General features: G+C 43.9%; 1 protein-coding gene across 1 annotated transcript; it reads right to left on the reverse strand.

The window, feature by feature from the left end:
- Window positions 1-9,822: 9,822 nt before the first annotated feature.
- vstm2b (V-set and transmembrane domain containing 2B) lies at window positions 9,823-23,276 on the reverse strand. The gene is made up of 5 exons (XM_062472016.1): window positions 22,344-23,276; window positions 21,457-21,644; window positions 20,562-20,591; window positions 19,673-20,072; window positions 9,823-10,918 (listed from the first exon to the last, which is right to left on the reverse strand). Exons 1-5 carry the CDS (start codon window positions 22,414-22,416, stop codon window positions 10,830-10,832), a joined length of 780 nt encoding a protein of 259 aa, XP_062328000.1. The 5' UTR covers window positions 22,417-23,276; the 3' UTR covers window positions 9,823-10,829.
- Between the last annotated feature and the right edge of the window lie 204 nt (window positions 23,277-23,480).

Genomic DNA, 23,480 nt, shown 5'->3' on the forward strand with positions numbered 1-23,480 from the left:
GCCTTATGAGTGTTCTTCATCACTCTTGCGAACGACCTGTGGCTAGCACCTCCTTCGTTAGACTGATCACAAAGTACTTTGTTAATTCTTAAATTGTACAAGCTAAATACATTTGATTGAAACCGCCATCCCTTGACTATTCAAATCTACACAGTGCCACTAGAATTTTTCCTTCACAATAACTCTTTGATGGTATGTACATATTGAAGACATGGCATGTAATTCACTGAAATGGTTAGCTTTGCTCAGCAAACAAGAAAGTGTTGTGTTCTATGATTCAACAAGTATTGGCTACCTTTTTCTGGTGAAGAAACTGAACACAAGTCCAGTAGTCTTCACACTACCACACCTTCCCACAGTTGCCTAGACTACCTAACCGAGTATTGTTATGTTGGTTTTCCCTCCAGACGGTGTGTATCTGGCCTGCTATGATGCTGATTAAATTACACAGCGCAGTGGGCGCCCGTCGCACTCTCTTAACTCAACACCGGCTTGTGAGCGGCCCAGCTGGGCCTGTGAGCGCCTGATGTAGTCACGGATAAATCTGCGGATTACCATATTTCAGACAAACGAATGGCTTTGTAGAGTGGGTTTAACGCTAAAGCCCCATCACAGAGCCCTGCAAAGCCACTGAAAAGAGGGTCCTGCTGTGGTGCATGGACTACAAACCATCCAAAAGGTAGCTTTGTAAAGGGATTTTTACACAACAGGCTTTCATTTACAGGATACTGGTTCATCCAGCCGTATTTAGAGATACATGGTCTAAATCACATTTCTTAGATGGTTTATGGAAGTCTAGGGAAGTCAAACCAGGAGATATAAGAGAGATATGAGCACCTTCTGAAGAGAGGTGCGGTGGGCTTAGCCACATGGCCCACCTGGCCCCTCCTACCCTCACATACTTACAGACACACATGGCTCTCAGCACATCAGCAGCCATCCTAACATAGGAACTGTCTGTTGCCCGTGGGCAGGATCCCACTGCTACTTTGGACATGTAACCTAGCTATCTGGAATAATTGGGACTTATTGAATCAACCCATTGCTAGTGGCCAATTCACTTTAACCAAATCCACTTTAGACAGGAAACTGGTAGAGATGGAGGTCAGGGGGAAACCCAATTGAAAGACAGTTGACGGTTGCTCTTTTTTTTCACTTTAAAAGCCTCAGTGTGTCAAAATGAAATTACCTTTTTTTCACTACACTTCTCTCTGTGCCTCCCCAATCTGCCTTCATTTGTGGTCCCTCTAATTCTGTGTGTCCATGATAGTCGACGTGGAAGGTGTGTCTTCAGACATAATGGTTTTCTGGTGTACCTCGTCTCTCAACCTAATTATCCAAATAGAATTATGCACATGCAAAATGTATGTTGTTGAAGGCATGAATTCTAAAAGCTATTTTGGTCATTCTGGGTTGTGCTCTTTAGAAAACACGCACACATACAATACTAATGTGATGATTCCACTAGGTGTTGTGGGCGGCAAACAGAGGATTTGAAGGTATGTTGGTAAACGAAAAACAATAAACAATTAAAGTGCCGCCTTCTTCTGCCTCAGAGAACAACTGGGGCAAAGGTGTGTCTGTGTGCTTTGAGGTTGCGTTTTGCGTGTATGTATATATTCGAGGTAGGCATTAATTTGGTCTCCCCTATTGGACCCCCACATTTGTGCCATGCTGTCTTGCTATGCTGTGTCTTGCTGAGCTAACCGGCTCGACCGAGGAGAGGGCCAGATTAAAGGGATTGATAAAAAGAGCTAAAGGAATTATATTCTCCTCAGAGGGCAACCCCTGCAGAAAGCCAGGGGACCACACACGCTCACACTCATACACATGTACACACACACGCAGCACACACTGTGTTAATGATAAGTAATGGGATAACTATCTGAATATCCACACCCTCACATCCCCATCTCCTCCTCTATCATCACCTCTGCTTATCTATACACTACTTCCATCATGAGGTCTGCAGGTTCTATAGGCTTACAGGTCTTCGGGGTGTATAGAGCTGCATGTTTTTTGAACCCTGAGATACTGCAATGTATCCCAGTCCCTGAATAGGACTTTCTTTCACCTCAAATTGAGGTGAAAGAAAAATGCAAAGTGCAAAATGCACAGTGCAAAATAACCAGGTTGTCTGAAACAGGGCATGTCTGTGCATACAGAGCATGCTGGTATTTGCAGACTATGGCAACCTCATGCATGAGTAGAGGGTTTTAGCAGGGTGTTTTACACTTAATGGATCTAATAGCAGTGAGGTGCAGAGGATTTCAGTCACTCAATTTCTGTGAGGAAGCGCATGCTACTTGCCCTGCAATCAAAATACCTGTGTTAATACTGGGACCCAGACACCATAAAATGGTGGAGTTACAAAAAAACAAAAACAAATAATAAATACAACTAATAATTAAAGATTGACACATGAAGGTGGTGAGTCAAAAAAATGCAGTTTTGTCAGTTCAACTACTTTCAGATGACCTTTCACTTCTGGGGGCTGGATTTACAGAACTAGTTCACCATGGATATCCACCTGTCATGCTTTATAGTCCTCTGGAAAAAATACCCCCCTCCGTTCTCTCCATCTCCCTCTCTCCTGCCAGCTTGTCAGTTGTCCTCAGGCTGTGTCTGTTATCTGAGCTAAAGTGGACGTCAGCAACTCAACTGGAAATGAATGAAGCTGGACCTCAGAGAGACCGCCCAGGAAAAGTAGCTGCAGGGGAAAAATTGTTTTCCTTTTCAAGACTGTATGTTCTTGTGCTGTTACCTCTCTCTTGGGTGTGGGATTAGGGTTAGAGTCCACTTGCCTTGGCACCAGCCACACACACACAAACACACAATAACACACACACACACGTACACACACACACCAGCTGTGTCACACACAAAAAAGGGAAGTGTGCTGATCAAGCGGCTGGCCTTGTGGATGCTTGTCTGTGTGCTCTGAAAGCCTTAGTTGTTGGTCTGACAAGGCTACATAACAGTTATCACTCAGCAGAGCTCAGAGACAGTGTTCCCTGTGGATCGAGACTTGCTTGACCTTGTGACACAAACAGCTCCACTCTGCTCTTTGAATTCAGCTAAAACACCCCATCATTGGAGCTTTGGAGTTGATTGACAGAACCTCTCTGGCTGTCTGCCCACACGAAAGACGGGGAAAAAGTGGTCTCTACTTCTCTGTCTGTCTTCCATAGACCCCCAGTGGGAGGGCAGGATGCTGGGGCATACGGCAGCCAGCACGGCCATTAAGACTGGGCTGAAGTGATCAGCTGACGCCAGGCTTTTAGGGGCGGAGGACACAGGCAAACGATGGCATTAAACATGACTTGAAATGTGTGTCAGAGAAATGAAGATTCAGATTAGAGTATGGGGGTTGCCTGGCTACAGTGACTGTCGTCATCGTCACACTGTGAGTGGCCCGTCAGTGAAACCTTGAACTCTGGCTTCTAGCAGAGCATTAAAGCATAGACTGCGGAGCAAACTCATCTCAGAGGATTCTAATGAAATTAAAACAGGATTTGTTCAAAGGCCCCCAGCCAGATTTGGATTTGAATAAGCATGTAAAAACGGAAACAAATTAATACCCTGTTACAGTACATCTCATTAAATGCTTAGGTGGGTTGGCAACCTGCTCCCTAGATAAGCAAGCAGCAAAGGCTGAGGCTCGGAGAGTCAGGGTGATAGACATGGAGATGGGGGGATAACTGGTCGGGAGAGAGGTTTTGAGGAGAGGGGGAGAAGAGGATAGGAGGAGAAGAGGAGAGGAGGAGAGGAGGAGAGGAGGAGAGGAGGAGAGGGAACCACAAAGGAGGAGAGGACAGAGAAGGTGGAAGGAAAGTAGACTGGGATGTGTGCTCGTAAGCTCTAATGAACCCCTAACAGGTCTGGGATTGAGGTTGCGTTTGACAGTCCACTTGCATCGAGTCAGTTTTAATCATGATGTAGTATGTGTATGCATGTCTGTGTGTGTGTGTGTGTGTGTGAGAGAGATAGAGAGAGGCCTGTTAGTATGCAGATCATAAGAACAGGACATAAACGTGGGCTGCATGGTTCACAGACCTCCTTAGCACTCTATGGAAATTGACTGGCTCAATTTGTTTCTCTAATATTAATTTCCTCCAGAACGCCTGTGTGACAAGCTCAGCAATGTGTTACAGTAAAATGGCTCTTCTTCTTTGTTCTGGGAAATACACTAACATTGCAAGACAACAGGATTACACAATAGAGAGTCTGGCATGTTTTTGACATCCAGACAAATGTCATGATTTTATGTGATGGCAAGAGACTAAATTGAAAGGAAAGTTTTCAAGAACAGGAATCATTCCAAGGATGTGTTGTCCAATCACAAGAGAGAAATGTTACAAGGAGAAAAGGAAACAGAGAGAGAAAGAGAGAGAGGGAAAGAGATAGGGAGAGAGACAGGTGGAGAGAAAAAAGGGAGAGATTGACAGAGGGGGTGAAGGGGTAGACAGAGACAGGGAGAGAGGGAGAGAGAGGGTAAGAAAAAGAAAGCGAGAAAGTGAGGGAGAGAAATAGAGAGAGGGGGAGAGTAGGAGAGAGCGGAGAGTAGGATAGAGAGAGAGAGAGAGAGAGAGAGAGAGAGAGAGAGAGAGAGAGAGAGAGAGAGAGAGAGGAAAGAAGAGGTAGAGAGAGAGGGAAGAGAGAGAGAGAGAGAGAGAGAGAGAGAGAGAGAGAGAGAGAGAGAGAGAGAGAGAGAGAGAGAGAGAGAGAGAGAGAGAGAGAGAGAGAGAGAGAGAGAGAGAGGGAGAGAGAGAGAGAGAGAGAGAGAGACTTGGAAAAGGAGAAGAGTAGATAGAGGAAAACATGGCAGGGAAGTGAGGAGGAAAAATAGAAAGGAGTCAGACAAATATAAATGAGCTGACAGTCATGCTCGTCCCAGCAGACAGCAGAACAGGTTGCCCGGAGAAGGGCTGTTGAGGATTCATGAAGGAACACAACCCACTTGTCTGTCTCTAATGACTCTTACGTCCTTTCATGACACCTGTTATTCCCCTCCTCCTCTTTTCTTCCCTCCCTCTCTCTTTTACATCTCCTTTCTCTTTCTTCCCCTTCCTCGCCCTTCTTCTTCCTTGGCCTCACATTCCTCCTCTCCTCCTTCTCATCCTCCTTTCTGTCTTCTCTTTCTCTTTAGTCTTGTCCTCCGTACCCTTTCTCTTCCCTGTGTACACTTAATTTCCAACATTCATCCAATAACTTGATGGAGGCTGTCTTTCAAGTATTTCTCTCTCTCTCTCTCTCCTTTATTTTATGGGTAGCAACTCCAATATGCAATTCAGATTTTAAAGTTAAACACTTCATCCCCATAAAACCTAAGATTGAATCCTCTTGAAGTCCTGCCTTATTTGATAAAACTGCATATAGATTTTTTGTCTGTTTTTCCTTGAACCTAACTCTGGCAGACAAGCATTGTTATTTGAAATTATAACCAGACAACCTCTGCCTGACACAGCCAATATCCCAGCTCCTACGGAGACAAACTGTTGCGTAAAGGTAAATGCAGGAGAGGAGAAGATTGGTACGGAGGCCATAGATGGAGATTTGTGACCTAACCTTCCTCAGCATGGAGATTTATCTATTCCCAGCTCATCTAATGTGGCAGACATTTTGGAGATGGGTTTGTGCAATAAGCAGCGAGGGCACATGTTTGTGTGTGTGGATAGATGTGTTCTGACACAACCAGGACTGGAGCACAGTAGACTCATGTTAAGGAACATTGACATTTTAGGTTCTTCTTGGCTTCACACATGAAACAGTGTGAAGTCTTTGTCAGCCCCAAACCATGATCCTTCGACAATAATTAAATATATCATTCAAGTGTTAGGACTTCCCAGTTTCCAATTCCAAGTCCATTGACAATTAAGTAAATTGTTTTCATTTTAATTCATTTAATTCTAAACTGTTTACCACCACTGTTAATCCTTTTAGTATTATAGCACTAATTACAGCTTAAAAATCAGAAACATTGCTGGATCGTCATGGTTTAGAACACTGTGAAGGGAACTCTGTAAAACGGAATGTACTTTACTTTGAAAGACCTTGAGCTTTTGGAAGGACAAGACAACTTTTTTTGACAAATAAGAGAATAAAAATGAAAGAGAACACTTATATTCTCAGGGCATATAGTATAAGAATGAATCTACAGTGAAAATTGTCCAACGTAAATATATGATTATCACGTTGCCGTAGGAGCTATTGATGGGAGACTATTGTCATGCTCGAGAAAGGCCTCTGTAATGACATAATTAGATTCTCACAGGTTTTCCTCCACTTTCAAAACTGAACGTGAATGAATAGCACACACCTTGTTACGAGGCAAAAGGGGAACATTTTCAGTCTCTGCCAAATTAGATCAAAACAAGCCATTATTTAGGACTATTATGTTGTTTTATTTTTTTGGACCCAATCGCAGCTTTTTTTTTTTTGATACCTTTTCTAATGTTGGTCAATCAGTTGGTCAATCACCAAATAATAAGGAAATACATTTCCTAGATACAGCAATACAGTGGCTACAGTCTATACCATCCTTACAGTAGACATTGGCCGCTTATCTCACCAGGGTAGAAATTTAAAGTAGTTTATTTATCCCAGAGGGGAAATTGCTGCATTACGGCAGACATTTAAAAAAAAAAAGAAGAAAAAAAAGTCTACTAATGAAGATATATAAATACACATAGCTTTACATTGTGTAATACAAAGGGTTAATTCACAGGGTAATACACAGGGAACGTACAAACAATTCAACAAATGGGACACACAATACAAAACTAATAGTATTGTATTGTATGCAACACTGGTGCCATACATACTGCTAACGTTTAGCATGAACCATGAACCAAGTTCTAATATAGAGAGGTGGACCAAGTACTGGGAGATGTACCTTGTACTAAACTTAATAATGCAAACAGAGCAGTGCAATGCAGTATAATTACAGTTAAGGAATGGGAATGTCCTGAATGGTAACCTTGAGGTCGAAGTTGAGGTTAAGTGATTGCTGACACTATAGAGTAGATAGTAAAACATGCATAATCCCCAACAACCCAGTGACATCTCCCAGGACAAGTGCAAATGGGTTTTACATTAAAATCTTACAAGTCTGGAATCCATTATTTACATGCTCTGTGATCTGTTAGAGTTTATAGAGGAGAAAATGAAAACTGATCGAAAATATGAAACGCGATTTGATATCCAGCTAAACATGATTTCCTTTACAAGATATTAATGAGAAGATTAGCATTACTTGGCAAGCATGAGTCACTGTATTCCAGTTTCTACTACGCTTGTGAAATGTAGTCCTGGAAGCTATGTTTGATTGATGAAATGCAGATCTGTGTTACTGTTCAAATGTTTGTTAGAGTAGTACTCTGAACACGTTTTTGTCATGCATTCCTCATAATCTACATATCTACTTCACAGTTTCTACCATTTTGTGAAGCCCTGTACACCCTGTGCATCCTTGTATCATTCTGGGGTTCATCTAATTATTGGTTGGATCAACAAAGCAGTTCCAGTCCTGCTTTTTATATGCGGTCCAGCAGTTGTTACCTTTGGAGATTTGAGTTTCCTGTCCCTGTTTGACCTGCAATCCAATCAGCTGTGGGCTCCAGTCATGGATCTGGCCATCAGATGTCACCAGCTCACTGGTGCTCTGATTCCAGATGTTCACTGCCACATCGTCAGACTCTCGGATTATGTCCCTTCATCCCTCCATCCCTAAATCCCCCCCCTCCCACCATCATTACATATCAGTCTACTTCCTGCTCCTGCATTCATGGGGTCACAGCAGGTGCACTGACCATTAAGGTCTGGGATCCTGATGGTTCTGAGTGGCCCTGTTAGCTATTAGATTCTTAATGCTTCTGTAGATATTAATGTATGCTAAGTAATGGAAGCAAACTTGCTAGGTTTCTGTTCACTGTGGAATATTGAAAAAAATACAAATAAACTCTGACAATGTTGGAGGTGAAAGGTCCTTGTACTTGTAAATACACACACGGTTTTCCTTAAGAACATCTGATTATATGCTCCATTAAAAGTTAATGTTTTTGATCCAAACGAATAAAAACGTGTGTCGTTGACATTTCATCCTTTCACTTTTTTTTTCTATTTTGGGACAGAAATATGTTTTTTTTTAATAAAAACCATGTTTGACCAAACATCTCCACAGACTGCCATCAGGAAGCATACAAAGAAGTCTTCATCCTCGTCCTTGGTGATGTTTCAGTGCTTTTAATTACATGACTCTGTCTCTGAATTAATGTGGTATCAGCTGGTAGACTTTGTGACCTAACTGATTGATTCACAGATATTTACAATTGTATTTGTGTTTAACATGAGCGGCTGAACTTATTTGATCCTTTGGTGTTAGCATTATTTGGTTTAATATTTTGGAATGAAAAATTGATAGAAGTGGGAAATGTACAATGGAGGGAAGAAGAGAAGGAGGGAGACCGGAATGAAGGGAACAAAGGAATGTGTGAGTATGTGTGTAATCAGAGAGAGAGTCAAGGTTGGAAAAGATGGTAGGAGTGAGCAATACATGGAAGGAGGGAGGGATGGAGAAAAGGAGGGGAAGAGGGATCTAAAGAGAGAGAGAGGGAGGATAGGAGAGAGGGATGTGCCGGGGCATTAATCAGAGGAGAAATAACCACAGTGTGGTGTGTCTTTGTCGACTGGGTCCCTGGGAAGAGGCCATTAATGTATTATGCAGAGATGTGTTGAAACTGCCTCATACGCATCAAGCCTCCCCCTGCAGGAGAGAAGACACTGTTCACCTCTGCTATTTGTCTGCGGGATGCTGAGGGTAAAAGGGAGAGAGATAGAAACAGAGAAAAGGGACGAGAACAGGGAATGGGACAGACAGAAGCATGGAGAGTGACAAGGACAGGGACAGAGAGAGGAGAGTGGCCAGTTACAAGGACAGAGAGAAAGAGAGGAGGTGAGAGGAGGATACCACCAGTGATTCACCATGGCAAAGAGAGTGTACTCAGGATCCTCCATGACATTACAGCACATTAGTGTTTCTGCTCCTAGTTTTATAATGGATAAACAACCCACTCACATTTGTGACTGTGCTAGGATAAACATATGTTCCAGAGATGTTCCAACCCAAGCATAGGAGAAATCCAATCATAGAATGGCTTTTTCAGAGGTGCGTAAAGTGTTTTATACGTGTATTTATTGTGTGTGTGTTTGGGTGTACCATACCTGGTGGGGCGTCAGGTGGCTGAGCGGTGAGGGAAGCGGGCTAGTAATCTGAAGGTTGCCAGTTCGATTCCCGGTCATGCCAAATGACGTTGTGTCCTTGGGCAAGGCACTTCACCCTACGTGCCTCGGGGAGAATGTCCCTGTACTTATTGTAAGTCGCTCTGGATAAGAGCGTCTGCTAAATGACTAAATGTAAATGACAATGTAAATGTAATACACAATTGAAGTTATTCAGAAGTGGAACCAGAGTCCATCACACCACTCACACACACTAATGACACCACTGACTACAACACAGAGTTCTTGGAAGCCCCGCTGGTAGGAGATTGGAGTGTACACAAGGCTTTATGGTTCCTCACAGTGATGCTCACTGCATCATCTCACCACACACGGGAGGGCATCACCTCACCACACACGGGAGGGCATCACCTCACCACACACGGGAGGGCGTCACCTCACCACACACGGGAGGGCGTCACCTCACCACACGCGGGAGGGGGACCAGGATGGCTAAGTATAAAGTCTTTGGTTGGGTGCGTGCCTGCATGTCTGTGTGTATGTGTGAGGAATTGAGAGTTTCAGTCACAGATTCACACTGTCGGGATCATTATTTATTACAAAAACAACAACCTTTATTTCAACTGGTGTTGGCAACATACCAATAAGTTTTTTTTTTCTTCATATAAATGAATGTCTTACCTTGATCACCATATCTTTGATAAAAATAAACATCATTGCAGGTGACTAACAACAACTATGGTAATGTGTGCCTTATTCAATCAAAATATATCAGGTCATATTTGTATACAGCATGAATCAATGCTTAAATGAGTAACAGAACAGAGAGAGTGGGGGGTTGGGGAGACAGAACAGAACACATAGACTCACATACACTCTGATTGAGAGAATCGTGAAAAACAGTCCTGTGAATGACACACACCTCCTGCGTGAAGTCAGAAAGGATGGCTGACTGCTCAACAGTTCATGCAGATGACCCCCCCCCAACCCTCCCCCTCAAAAAACGATAAAACCAAAATACTAGTGGTGTATGTATATTACATAACGAACTCAGATCAACTGTAATGTAAGCAGCTGTGATCAAAAATAATTAGGAGATGAAATATTAAAAGTCTAGTTAAATGAATCAAATTTGAAATATCATACAGATGTTACATTTAAAAAAGAAAAAAATAATCTAAGAAACCAGAAAATAAATAGGAAAGGCCATGCACAAAGCAAGGCAGAAGCTGTCTGAAGACTGGATGCAGCTCTAATCAAGGTGGATGACAGTGTGTGTATGTGGACCACAGTTGTGTGAGGCTTGTTATCACAGACACTAAACTCCTGTAGATCATGCTTCCCATACCGCCCACATACAGTTCTTCTACCCCTCCACAATCAGGTCCTCAGTTAGTCCGTGTTTGAAGACCACACCTCTTTTAATTCAGTCTTTTCTCATCTTTCGTTAGTCTGTTCTTCTCTGGTTGCATTGCTCCGTTCTCCTCAGTGATGTGCCTTACCGGTATACATCTATTTATAGAATATTTTCCCCTTTGTTTGGTTGATAAAGTGAACATGTTGTTGGGTTGTTGTTTGGTTGAGGTTTCTTAATGGGCAAACAGGAAGGGAAGGAGCTTATGCAGGAAAAGGAGAGTGACGAGGAGGAGTGGGTCGATGGTTGTCATGGCTCCGGAACCTAGGTTGATGAAAACAACAATGACAGAATTATTGATACAGTACTGTATTTTTTATGTTTCAATTTTGTTTATGAGTGTGTCTTTGTGTGTGTGTGTGTCACAGACGTGTGTCTCGTATAACATAGAATATTCCAGCACACCACCGCGTGCATATCTAAACACCCCGGCCCTCTTCATCAGGCTAGCCCTACCCTGCCAAACAAATGTGAGAGAGTAGCTATGTACAGAACAACATAATGAATGTGGTCTGGTTTGTCAGAGAGAGTCTAAAACGGGCAGTGGCCTAATCAACTGTGTACAAATTACATCAGCTCTTTTTTTAGATGGAGTAACAATAATCTAGTACTTATCCACCACTTATCTGCCATAACACACCATTCCAGTAAATGGGCTCTTAGAGCATGCCCACTTCTGATGTTTCCTCTAACACTTCTGAGGACAGGTACGAGCGTGGCTAAGGGGAGTGGTAGACCTGGGCGAGTGGTCTCTCTCCCTCTAACACTGTTAGAGCTAAAGAGGGCTGTAAAGAGAGCTGTAGAGAGAGACCGTAGAGAGAGCTGTAGAGAGAGAACGTAGAGAGAGCTGTAGAGAGAGACCATACAGAGAGACCGTAGAGATAGACCGTAGTGAGAGCTGGAGAGAGAGCTGGAGAGAGAACTGGAGAGACAGTAGAGCAACTGCAGGGGTAAAAGCTGTTTCATTATGATGATGAACAAGGATGACTACACCAACGGGTAAACAAACCCTGACACATACACACCCATCAAACAAAAACAGGGTGCACACACACACACCCACAGGAGCGTGGGCAGAACACAAACATCCACCCACACATATACACACACTCACACGCACGGACACACAAACAAACAAAAGGCAGTGCCAGATGGATGATAGTGTTAGCAGACACAGAAGTGTAATGAGAGAGTGTTTAGCTGGGCTGCAGCTCCTGTGCTATCTGTAGTGTGAAGCTACCGTCTGTCTGACATGCTCACCAGTCTCCCAAGGCCTCGCTCCACAACGCTCTGCAGCACACACACATACATACACACACACACACCAAGTAAAAGACACACCACATAAAACACACACACAACACATACTATCTTGTACATTTGTATTTTTTGTAATATTTGTATTTTTGTATTTTTATTTTTGTATTTTTTTATTTTATTGTATATTTAATTATATTCTAATCCCACTTAGTACTGCTAGTTTATGTACCCTTAGTATAGATAGTCCACATATTTAAATTTTAGGTATATGTTTATTGTATGCACCTTCCTGCCAAAGCAAATTCCTTGTCTGTGCAAACTTTCATGGTGAATAAATCCCATTCTGATTCTGATTCTGATTCTGATACGGCACGCACACAGCACATGCAACAGACACGCACCAAGTACAGCCCACGCACGCACACCACACACAGCACACACACACACCAAGAACAGCACACACACACACCAAGTACAGCAGACACACACACACCACATATAGCTCACACGCACCATGAACAGCACACACACACCAAGTACAGAACACACACACCAAATACAGGACACACAAAACACATGTAGCACACACACTTGCCATGTTTTCCACTTCTTGTAGACTATATTTGATCTCTCTCTCTCTCTCTTTCTCTGTCTCTCATTCTCTCTTTCTCTGTCTGTCTGTCTCTCTCTCTCTCTGTGTCTCTCTCTCTCTCTGTCTCTCTCTCTATCTCTTTCTCTCTCTCTCCCTCTGTCTCTCTGTCTGTCTCTCTCTGTCTCTCTCTCTGTCTATGTCAGGGAGTCAGGTGGCTGAGCGGTTAGGGAATCGGGCTAGTAATCTGAAGGTTGCCAGTTTGATTCCCGGCCGTGAAAAATGACGTTGTGTCCTTGGGCAAGGCACTTCACCCTACTTGCCTCGGGGGAATGTCCCTGTACTTACTGTAAGTCACTCTGGATAAGAGTGTCTGCTAAATGACTAAATGTAAATGTATGTATATGTCTCTCTGTCTGAGGAAAGGGACAGCAGCAGCAGAAAAGTCATCAGGTCCTGGTCTGGGTTCCGGTTGACAACTGCTTATACAAGGGGCAGCAGGAGACAGCTGTCACAGAACAGCCCCTGTCCATCCCTCTCCTTTGCGGCATTATCTCCTCCCTCATCACCCCCATCTCCTTCATCATCCCCTCTGACCTCCTCCCACTCTGCCGTTCCTCCTGCGCCTTTGTTCATCACTCTTTCTTTCATCTCCCTTTCCCTCTCCTTCACCCGTCTCATCAACCCCTTTCATACATTTCACTTTTACATAAACCAAAGCTCATCTTCTAAAAAGTTTTGGGGAGCTTTATTACATTTTATTTTTAGAATATGCCCCATTCAGTATACCTGTTACTGTGTACAACCCATTAGTCCAACATCAAAGACAATGGCTGGGTTACAAAATCTAAGAAGGTCAAAGTAAGTAAAATAAGCTTTAATACAAAGTGATTCCAACAATAGAGTTGCAAAGGATATATTTTGACCATTTTAGTTATAATACTGTAATGACATCAACACAAAAGGAACCAAACCACTAATCCCACAAATCACCCAAACACCAGGCCTAATCCTCTGTCACAACAGTATAAATAACAGTTTTACAGTTATAATGGCTGTACCTCCTACACATTTTGGACAACAATACATTTTTACATGGAAAACATTTAATCATGTTCAGAACTAGACCACATACCTCCCACTGAGGAGCAGATATGTACTGACCAGGATATAAACCGTATCAACCATGGCAATCACTGTTGTTCCAGATCTAGCATTTCTCTATATTACCAGGAGTTCAGATGGGCTCTATAATGGGCTCTGCATTTATTTAAGTAAACCAGTTTACACAGCTAAATATTCAATGTCTGCCAGACATCGAGCCAACTGTACACAAACAGCATCTTATTGTTCAACAGTAAAGGCCAGGTAAAGGTCCTTCATAGATTATCTCTCATATAAAGGCAATCTGACTTCTATGATTTACATACAAAAGCCATCAGTTTAAAGTAGACTCCAGATCCTGAAACAGAGCTTAATATACCCATCTGTCTGAGATATGGATCAAGAAGATGAGAGAAGAAGGAAGAAGAAAGGGAGGAAAAGAATGAATGAGATTGACTGCAGCAGCATGATCTTAATTCAAAAGATCAGATTTGTGCTCAGTGAGGAGAGAAGGCTCCAGACCCAACCCTAGGATGATTCCGTGTACAGAATCTGGCTGTTTGCTGTGATTCCACTGATGACGTGACCTGCTTACAGAGTAAAGACTGTAATTAGCAAACACACAATCTGACAGCTAGGTCAATGGGTTTGGCATTCTCTCTCTCTCTGTCTCTCACTCTCTTTCTCTGGCACAATCTCTCTCTCTCTCTCTCTCTCTCTCTCTCTCTCTCTCTCTCTCTCTCTCTCTCTCTCTCTCCTATATATCTATCTATCTATCTATCTATCTAACTATCTATCTTTCACTATCACTCGTTCCATCTTTCAAACTTTTTCTCTTCCCCCCAACGTATCACTCCTCCTCTCTGTCCATCTTTCTCTTCTTCCTTTTCTGTCTCACTTTTTCCGTTCTCATTTTCCCATTCTCTCTTCTACTCTTTCGTTTCTCCACTTGGTTAAAGTGATAAGTGCAACAGTGACTGGAGCTTTCTGCTTCTATCGTGGCTATTACATACATGTAACTGGTGCCTCCAAAACACCTTCTAACTGTATCCTACAATCCTCTGGGCTTTCTCAAAGGCTACGTCCGCATTTATCTGCATGAAGAGTGGTAGAAGTGCATGTTTGTGTTTGTTTGGAGGGCTGGGAGGACCCTGAGAGAAGAGCAGTGATAGACGAAATAGAAGGTAAATAGGAAGGACACAAGAGGGACCATGCCTGTTGTTTTCTCTCCCCCTGCACAGTATTCTCAGAATGCACAGCAGGCCCAGGCATAATCATAATGTTTAAGGGAAAGGGGAGGTTCTGCAATCACAGGCAGTGCCACCACAGTGAGAGTTGGCTGGGTTCTCCAGAGGAGGTGAACCGATACAGGACCAGTGTGTTCATCTCCCAGCATGACAATGTGTTCCTCCAGATCTCCAACATGCTTCCTAAACGGATAAACCTACACCTTCGTAGATAAGACCCCAATGCATTCTGGTTTAAAGACTGATGGAGAATACAATTAATTTATTGACGAGTTGGGGATGATAAGCTCAATAATAAAAAAACAGTTGAGGTTGATGAAACAAACCATGTGAAGCCATATCCACCATCTTACCCAGGTTTTTTCGGGGATAATTGTTGCTCATCATCATGGCTGAGAGGTTGTGCTCCACTGAGTGGCTGAAAAGCGCCAACTAGGGGTGACAGTTAAGCCTCTCCCTGGACGTCATCTATTACGTAATCATCGACATACCGGTACTTCAGATGGACCATGACATTCTTATAGGAACAGATTTGGTAGCATCTGTAAAGGCTAGGGGACCTCTCAGTGGGTAAGGACTTGGATCCTGAATTCAGGGCACTGTGGTGGCAATAACCAAGCGGCCTAGCCCTCGGAGGCTAGTGATATTTATGGTTTACGATGATCAGGGACTCCATGAACGTCTGTAGATGACAACCACAGTGCACTGCTTCTGTAGTACTGCAGGAAGGAAAAGATGGTTGACGCCGGTGAAAGTCACAGAGACAGTACACAGTGTACCGGCAGAACTGAAGAGCCTCCTACACAGCCAGAGAGCAACACACACACAGGCGGTTATCTTGCGCTGGTTTCTGTGGTATTCTTGGAGCAAGCAGAGTGACATCTTGAGAGCATTTACACTTACCAGGAGCGGTCAGTTCTTCCTCTAATCATCTCCTAGGCTAGCTCATCTATGGGCTTTGCTATAACTTATTAACACAGTCTTGTTGTGTCAAAGAGATGGTTTCTAACCGGATTAAAACAGGTTTACATTTTTTTGATGTTATTCACTATAGAGATACAGCTGAAAAGCTGAACAACTAGAGGCTGAGAGATTTTGTGCACACACATGGATACACAGACCCGCAGACCCGCACACACGGTTTGTCGGCAGCATGAAGGATTTAGGCAAGAGAGACCAAGGTCACCCAGGGTGGCACGCACTTCTCAGCTTTGTGGGTGGAGACTCATACTGACAGAGCTCTTGCTCATCAGCTTGTGTCTGGCTATCCAACTTCCCTGTAGCTACAAGCAGTCCTGGTGGTTCCCTTCCATGGCATCACACCTGTGTAGTTAAAAAGCCCTCTCTGCCCCAGACACATAGTGGACTCTTCTTCTCTGAGCCATACAGACTGTCTTTTCTTTCCTTTTATCACACTTCCGCTCGCTCCTTGTGTGTCTCTCTTATTTTCTCTCTCTCTCTCTCTCTCTCTCTCTCTCTCTCTCTCTCTCTCTCTCTCTCTCTCTCTCTCTCTCTCTCTCTCTCTCTCTCTCTTTTCTCTATTTCTTTCTTTCACTCTGTCTTTTATTTTTCTCAGTCCGCCCTGTTTTCTCTCTCTTTTGCTCTCTGCCTTTCGGTCTCTCCCCCCCCTGTGTCATCCCAGTTCCAGATGGTTACACAACTGACCTATCAGACCAGCTGGTGCTGACCCTGCCACAACACTCACATACGGGGCAGAACGGTAGAAAGAAAATCTGTTTCTAAAAAAACATGCAGTCCTTAGTCCCTCACAAACATTCTCATATCTCGTCATCATGAATATTGCAGATGTTCCATGTCCTGTCAAATGTCCTGTTGATGTCGACATTGATGGACAAACTTCACATTTTGACCGACTCTCCAACTGGGAAATGTCAAATGCCAAATCCTTGGGAACATGTGATGAATATGTGACATATGTCCATCACTAACGCCAAGTCATTGCCAAACCGTGCCTGAGAGCAGACAGACAGCCCTCTGACAGTGGTTCCTTCCTTCCTTGTGGCTCTCTCTCCTGCGAGGCTTCAGAGAGATGGAGGCCAGCACAGAGGCACAGGGCAGGTTTATCTGTTACTCCCGCACGGTCACTAAAGCCCAGATGAAAAATGAAAATGTGAGACTCAATTTGAGACACCTGCCAGCGTGCTGAGGGCTCGGCTTATCTGCCACCTGCCCCCGGCATTTCCCCTTTAATATTAATTGTTTCTGCCACTCAGTCAGATGACATTGCAGAAAAGTGACAAATGCAAGCATTTCCGAGAAGCAGAATCTCGTTTTTTCCTCTCATCCCCTATTCAACAGCGAAGCGTTGTCCTGTGGTTAGGGAAAGGAGAGAGGGCCGATCTGTCAAATCTGCCAAGGTGCTTTTTAACCTTCGCAGTCTGTTGACAAACACGGCAAGGGGCTCACTTAGAGAGAGGGGAAAAGGAGAGCGAAAGCCAAGACGGATCCCTGAGTTCCTCCGTCAATGTAGAAATGTCAGAGTGGCCTTTACTGTATTTGATTGAGACAGGCAGAGACGCATGAGGAAGATGCCAGAAAGCTTCACTAAAGTATCCTCACAGCACTGTTTCAGAAAAACACAACATCAAATTATTAAACTTTCTTTTGAGCTATAGTCATTAAGTTTAGAGCAGATCTAGCTTTCTAGTCTTTACATACAGATGTCTTCTAAAGACAAGGAAGGGTCTCTGTAACAAAACCTGCAGTCCACTAGATCCTGTGTAAGTACATTGGGACAAGCCTTGGCTCATTCTGTAATTACTTTGACCCTGACCTTGTTGGCAGTGCTGAATACAGAGCAATTACACGGTTCACCAATCAAAGATTATTTATCCCGATGGCCCAGGTAAATCTGCTGTAAACGAGATTTAATTTTGACAAGACTAACCTAGATAAACAATGACTGCATAGAGAATCTGAAAACAAACAGGTGCTCTTGACTCGATCTGCTACAACACTGTAGCGTAATCTGATCAAAAGAACGACTTTATTGTGAAGTAAAGTGATTTCATCATACACAGCAATTCAATGTCTGTATGTGTAGGTCAATCATGTTTGAGCTCAGCATGGTGTTATCTGTGTTTACTACTGGAGCTAGTCGTGTGTGGATCAGTAGGCTGGCCCAGGGCCTGTATTCTGTGGATTGCCCTCCAAATGGCCGCCTGGCTGACTCGCTCAGCCGGGGATGCAGGGCAATACACAGTCAGGTCTTGCCCACTGCTGCTCACACCACACAGACATACACACAGACATACACACATGCACACTCACACAGGCAAAACCTTCACTGTTTGTGCACATACACACACAAACCAATGATAACAGCAGTACTTAACATCTAATGCCTTGTTCACTGTGCTGAACAAACCTGACGATATCCAGAACCTTTCAGGCACTGTAAATGAGTGCATCACCAGACAATCATAACATGCTTTATCGAGCTCACCTCCGTGCAGCTCAGTGTGTGAAAATGCCACTGAAGGAGCCTGTTTTTTGCCAGCTGGTGCAATTGCTAACTTAATTACTCCCTTAATTTGCAGTCAGTTCAGTTCCAGATAGATTAAGCTAAGTGGGGTTTTAAGCCTGAGTCTGTTTGCTAAGACTACGGTTAAAGAAGTGAAATATTTGCGAGACAAACTTGGCATGTGAAGGAATCCCTCCCTAATCACAGCAGTCCCATCCCAGCAGAGTCATAATGATGGTCCCAGGGAGAGTTACAGAGTTACAGACAGAAGGGCGTGAATGTCACAGAGTCCATTCTATCCCAGAGACCCCAGTCAACAACCCAACAATAATAGGTCATAATCCAAGCTATTACTCTTACTTAAGCCAAACAACATCAATATGATATACAATATAACATTACATACAATATACGCATTCTGGAGAACATACTATTGAACACAAAACCCCACGTACCAATCCCTCTCATACAATGGCCTTGCCAGACAGTGAGCAGACAGTCCGCAAACCAGCCATAAAGACAGACAGGCAGAAAAGCCGACAGGTGAACACCCAGACACCCCCACAATGCTGCACCACCCCTGCGTCAGCTGCAGTGGTGCGTCTGAAATGGCAAAGCAGGCGAATTAAACGCTCCTCACTGCAGACTGTGAAATTTAATTATTCAGGAGTGTGCTTCATCGATCAGTAGCAAGGCGCTCAAGCATGCTCGATAGCCCCTGCCGTCACTCTCTCTTTCGTCTCTCTCTCTCTCTCTCTCTCTCTCTCTCTCTCTCTCTCTCTCTCTCTTACTCTCTGTCTATCTCCCTTCCTCATTCTCCAAGGCCCCCTTTAAGACAGCTTCTTTCTTCCTGCCCTTCCATCACCATAGACATCGAGCATGAGGCGACATATCCCCAGTCATCTCTTAGAGTCTCTTAGAGGTTATGTATCTCATAGGATAACCAGTGTCTCTCGCTCTCTACTTCCACCCTTGGAGGGGTGAAGAGGAAATCCAAATGACTTCATTGTATTTTGCTGAGGTCATGCTATGCAACTGCTTAGATGAAAACAATGCTTGGACTGTTCCTTAAAATATGTGTTTCATAAATAATTAGCCTACCTTTAAAAACAAACATATAGGCCTCTGGTCATTTTCTATTCAAACATTTTTAACTGTCATTCATGAACATACTTCCATGGTATTGTGGCAGCTCCCTTAAATGATCAAAGCAGTTGAGTAGGCCGACTCGGCTCAAGGTGCTGGCAAAGTTCGCATTCACGCACTCACTCTGCCACCCTTTCAGTACGATCCCACGTTCTACCACTAGGGGTCACTGTTGCACTTCAACTCACCGGCTCCATGCTGTTGACGGAGGATGCCTGCATTACCGGGCCGTGGCGAGGCGGAGGACTTCGCTGCAGATGTTGTGGTCGTCGTACTGAAAGGGAGAAGGCCCGGTCCGGCCTGAGCAGGCACCCGAGGCTTTCCCTGACTTGGTTCCGATGTCGCCCGCCCCCCTATAGCCGCGGTGTTGCTATTCCTAAGCGGCCACCGATTTTGGATGTGAGACACTGCCTCCTCCGCCACCATACCGTCGCGCGGTGTCACCCGCAGAGTGGCCTGTACCTTGTATTCCTGAGTCTCATCGGACCATAAGTCGGAAACACGACACTCGTACACGCCCTCATCCTCTTTGCGGATCTTGGACAGGCTGAGCCTGTGTGATATGGCGTTGCCCTGCACTCTCACGGTCTGCAAAACATAAGGACAACACAGTGAGGACACTGAAGAGTTCTGCCGAGGCCGGGCCCGAAGCCGTCAACTATTTTACATCGAAGTCCAGTGAACAAGTGGACTTCGATGTAAAATAGTTGGAGTCCCCGCGGAGAACTGCCCGAGCAACAGAGCGCCGTCCAGAGCAGATTGAAAACCGCACTTTGATTCATACTCCGCGACATCTCATATGTTTGAAAAACAGCTAAATTAACTATTTGCATAGTGAGCGAGATATAACAACCCACAATAATATGCCTTGCGTACATTTTTTCATCACTGCTATTTTTCATATGCCTGCTATTTGGGGCACACAATAAATAGATATTTCGTTTGGTATGTGTTTAAGCTGTAGCTATTTGAGACATTAAGCTAGGTCTGGATCGTTGATTCTTTATTATCAATATAACACATTCTTAGCCAAACAAAAGCCTTACAAGTGTAATGTAACATTAAACTAATACTTACGCTTATTTTTGTGGCATCCCTTGCAGTGACCTGAAATCAGAAATACATCGTGAATATTGTATATATTTTTTTAATATAAATCAAACTCATGAAATTGTCTATGACAATGGAAACTATCACGTCATCCGCTGCCACAGCATTGTGCTATGTATCTGCGCTTCACTGGGAGTTGGGCTGTGATGCTGTCGACATTCCAGTGTAGCGAAGAGCGCGTTGCCACTTCAGCACCACGGACAGCAACAGTTGCGCTCTGATAAAGCCGCCATTGACGAGCTGTTTGGTGTTTTCCACAGCCAACCGGATGAGTTTTGACAGGGCAGAATGTTAGGCCTACTGATCGGGCTGTCCTAGGCCTATATATCCCTGGACAGTATAGCCCATGCAGAGGTAAAAGGTGACTTATGTCAGAATATAAGGGCATTTAAGAACATAGGTTAATTCTACAACAGGCATATTATGCATCCTGCCTGAAAACGGAGATTAACGGAACGGATTTAAATGGCCAACAAGTGCCCTTTGTGTGTGCCCTTTTTCTCCTCCCACCCTCCCACCCGGTTCACACATCCTCTAGAGTGCCCAATACAAACGGAAACGCCGTATTTATAATCCGCAGCACATCATTTCCTAATGCTTTGTTGGCAACACGTTATGAAGTCGATCAAGCAAATAGCGATAGGAAGAGGCCAGGCAAGCATACGGCCAAGCCGTGATTAAAAGTCGAATTGTAGTCTATGCATCATTGACTAATACTGTTTCAGTCTGTACACCCACTATAGGAAATACCCGGGCGTCTTAAAACGTGTAATTGTCACACCCCTTTCCCCAGGGTTGCCTTGAAGCTAAGCTCGCGCACTCGTCTAGAGGCAACGTTACCGGGAGGCAACATTACCGTTACCTTTGCTCTGTTCGCCGGAGCGCTGATTTGCAGTTCTTGTGCAAGTTCTTTAGGAGCGACTTCCTTCAGGTACCACCACTGGATCTCCAGCGAGAACGGCGTCGCTCCAACGGCCCGGAAGGCGCACGGCATCTCCACGTCCTCCCCCTCACCCACACTCACATCTTTGGGCACTTCAGTAAACGAAGCTGGGGGAGAGGCAGGGTATAGACGAGGGTGAAACGAGCGGTTAAAGATAATGAGGAATAAAAAAAAAACATCTGAAATGGTGACGCCAGCCAACCTGCCATGATCAAATATAGCTCTTATCTGGTCCCTAGCTCGTTTGAATGTAATAAAGAAATGCAAAAATAAAGAAATAGTAATAATCTATTTCCTAAATGAGACTCCTGAAATGGCAAAATTACATAGAGAAAAGCAGGTCGTGAAATTGATGAGAAGTCAAAGCAAAAATGTATCTTTAGTGTCCAATAAAATTCTGCCAAGGTGCCCATATCTTTGATAACCTGAAACTAAACAATTGTAAGAAAATCTATGCTATCTATCAAGAGGGATTCCTCTCTATGGAGGAAGAACAGTGTATCACATCTAAAAAAAAACAGTTTAGACAAAACTGCAGAATCCTGATATGAGTCTGCGTAATACTCTAATAGATTATAATTTATTTTCTCTAAACCCCTTAATAATCAACACAAAAGCATCAATCCATGCAATAAACGACAAGCTGCAGCAGAATGATGCATTTGGAAGCAAAATGAAAAGCAGTCATGGTATCGCCTGCTGTTGATATGAAAATATGTAACGGCAAGAATGATTAACAACATGGTTGGGTCAGTCTTGTATGGAAAAAAGTCTCTCCATACCAATGACACTTAAAGTTTACTTACCATGTACACAGAATAACAACGGTGTATTCAGAATTAAATAATAAAGAACGCCGTATAGTCCCCGTTTTTCCATCTCCTAGATACTGTTGTTAGATTTAAAGAGGACTAATGATGGTCATTTGACCTAATGCTTTACTATATGAGTAGAATTCCCATCATAGGTTCGCTGTAGTCTGTAGTTTGTATTTTTTTCTTGTTTCCAACTTTGAAGATCCATATAACAGAGGCTACTCCATATTACGACGTTGTGCCAAACAAGCAAAAATGTACAATCCAGAGTTGCGCATCAGAATTCCCTCTCTCGCACAGAAACGCTACTATGCGAATATACTTTTCTGCGGCTGTTCTGCAATTCTTTATTATCCTTTTATAACGATAACTTCTATTTTCCGTGGCGCGTTACGTCGAATCCAAACTTCTCTTCGGCTGAAAGACACCTGCTCATGGTGCTGTCTGCAATAATGTAGGATCTCCCGGGCAATGCTCCGACACCCATCACATAACCATCCCTGTGTCCGAACCTAGAAAGAGGACCTGCCGGGGAGAGATTTCAGGAGAGATTCCCGTGTTTTGTATCACGACCTGGAGGATCAGTCGATAGTTTCTTCTATCGCCACCGGATCCCTCAGCTTTGTGTGTAAGTGCATACCAGTGAAGAGGCGCCTGTGCATTTCCAGAACTCTCGGACTCTCACAGTGTGACATGCGCACGACGCCACCGATAGCCCCTGACGCGCTCTGGAACCCAACCAACCTTTTCTGTCTCTCAAATAAGCGCGCGCCTACAACCTACGAGAATAATTTTCACCACCTGACGTCCATGCCACGCCAATTCCGAAAATAGTCAGGAGCAAGATGATTCATGTCTCTTTCTCCACAACATCAGCAAACCTCGCTGAAATTAACTGCACTGGACTGGTGGCAGTCTCATTTTATTCTCTAATGTGGATCTTTAAAACTGCGGATCCCAAAAATCCCCCCCACCCCCCCCCCCACCCCTAATATATCCGTCAGCTGTCACGCAGCCTCCGGTATTAAACCACAGGGATAATCTGTCGTCCGCAAGACAATGTGATAATTCGGATAAAAATCCCACTGTATGAGGTCTACATCTCTCTACATCTATTAATATTCGACC

The sequence above is a fragment of the Osmerus eperlanus genome, chromosome 10, assembly GCF_963692335.1.
Source record: "Osmerus eperlanus chromosome 10, fOsmEpe2.1, whole genome shotgun sequence".
In the NCBI taxonomy this organism is placed as follows: Eukaryota; Metazoa; Chordata; class Actinopteri; order Osmeriformes; family Osmeridae; genus Osmerus; species Osmerus eperlanus.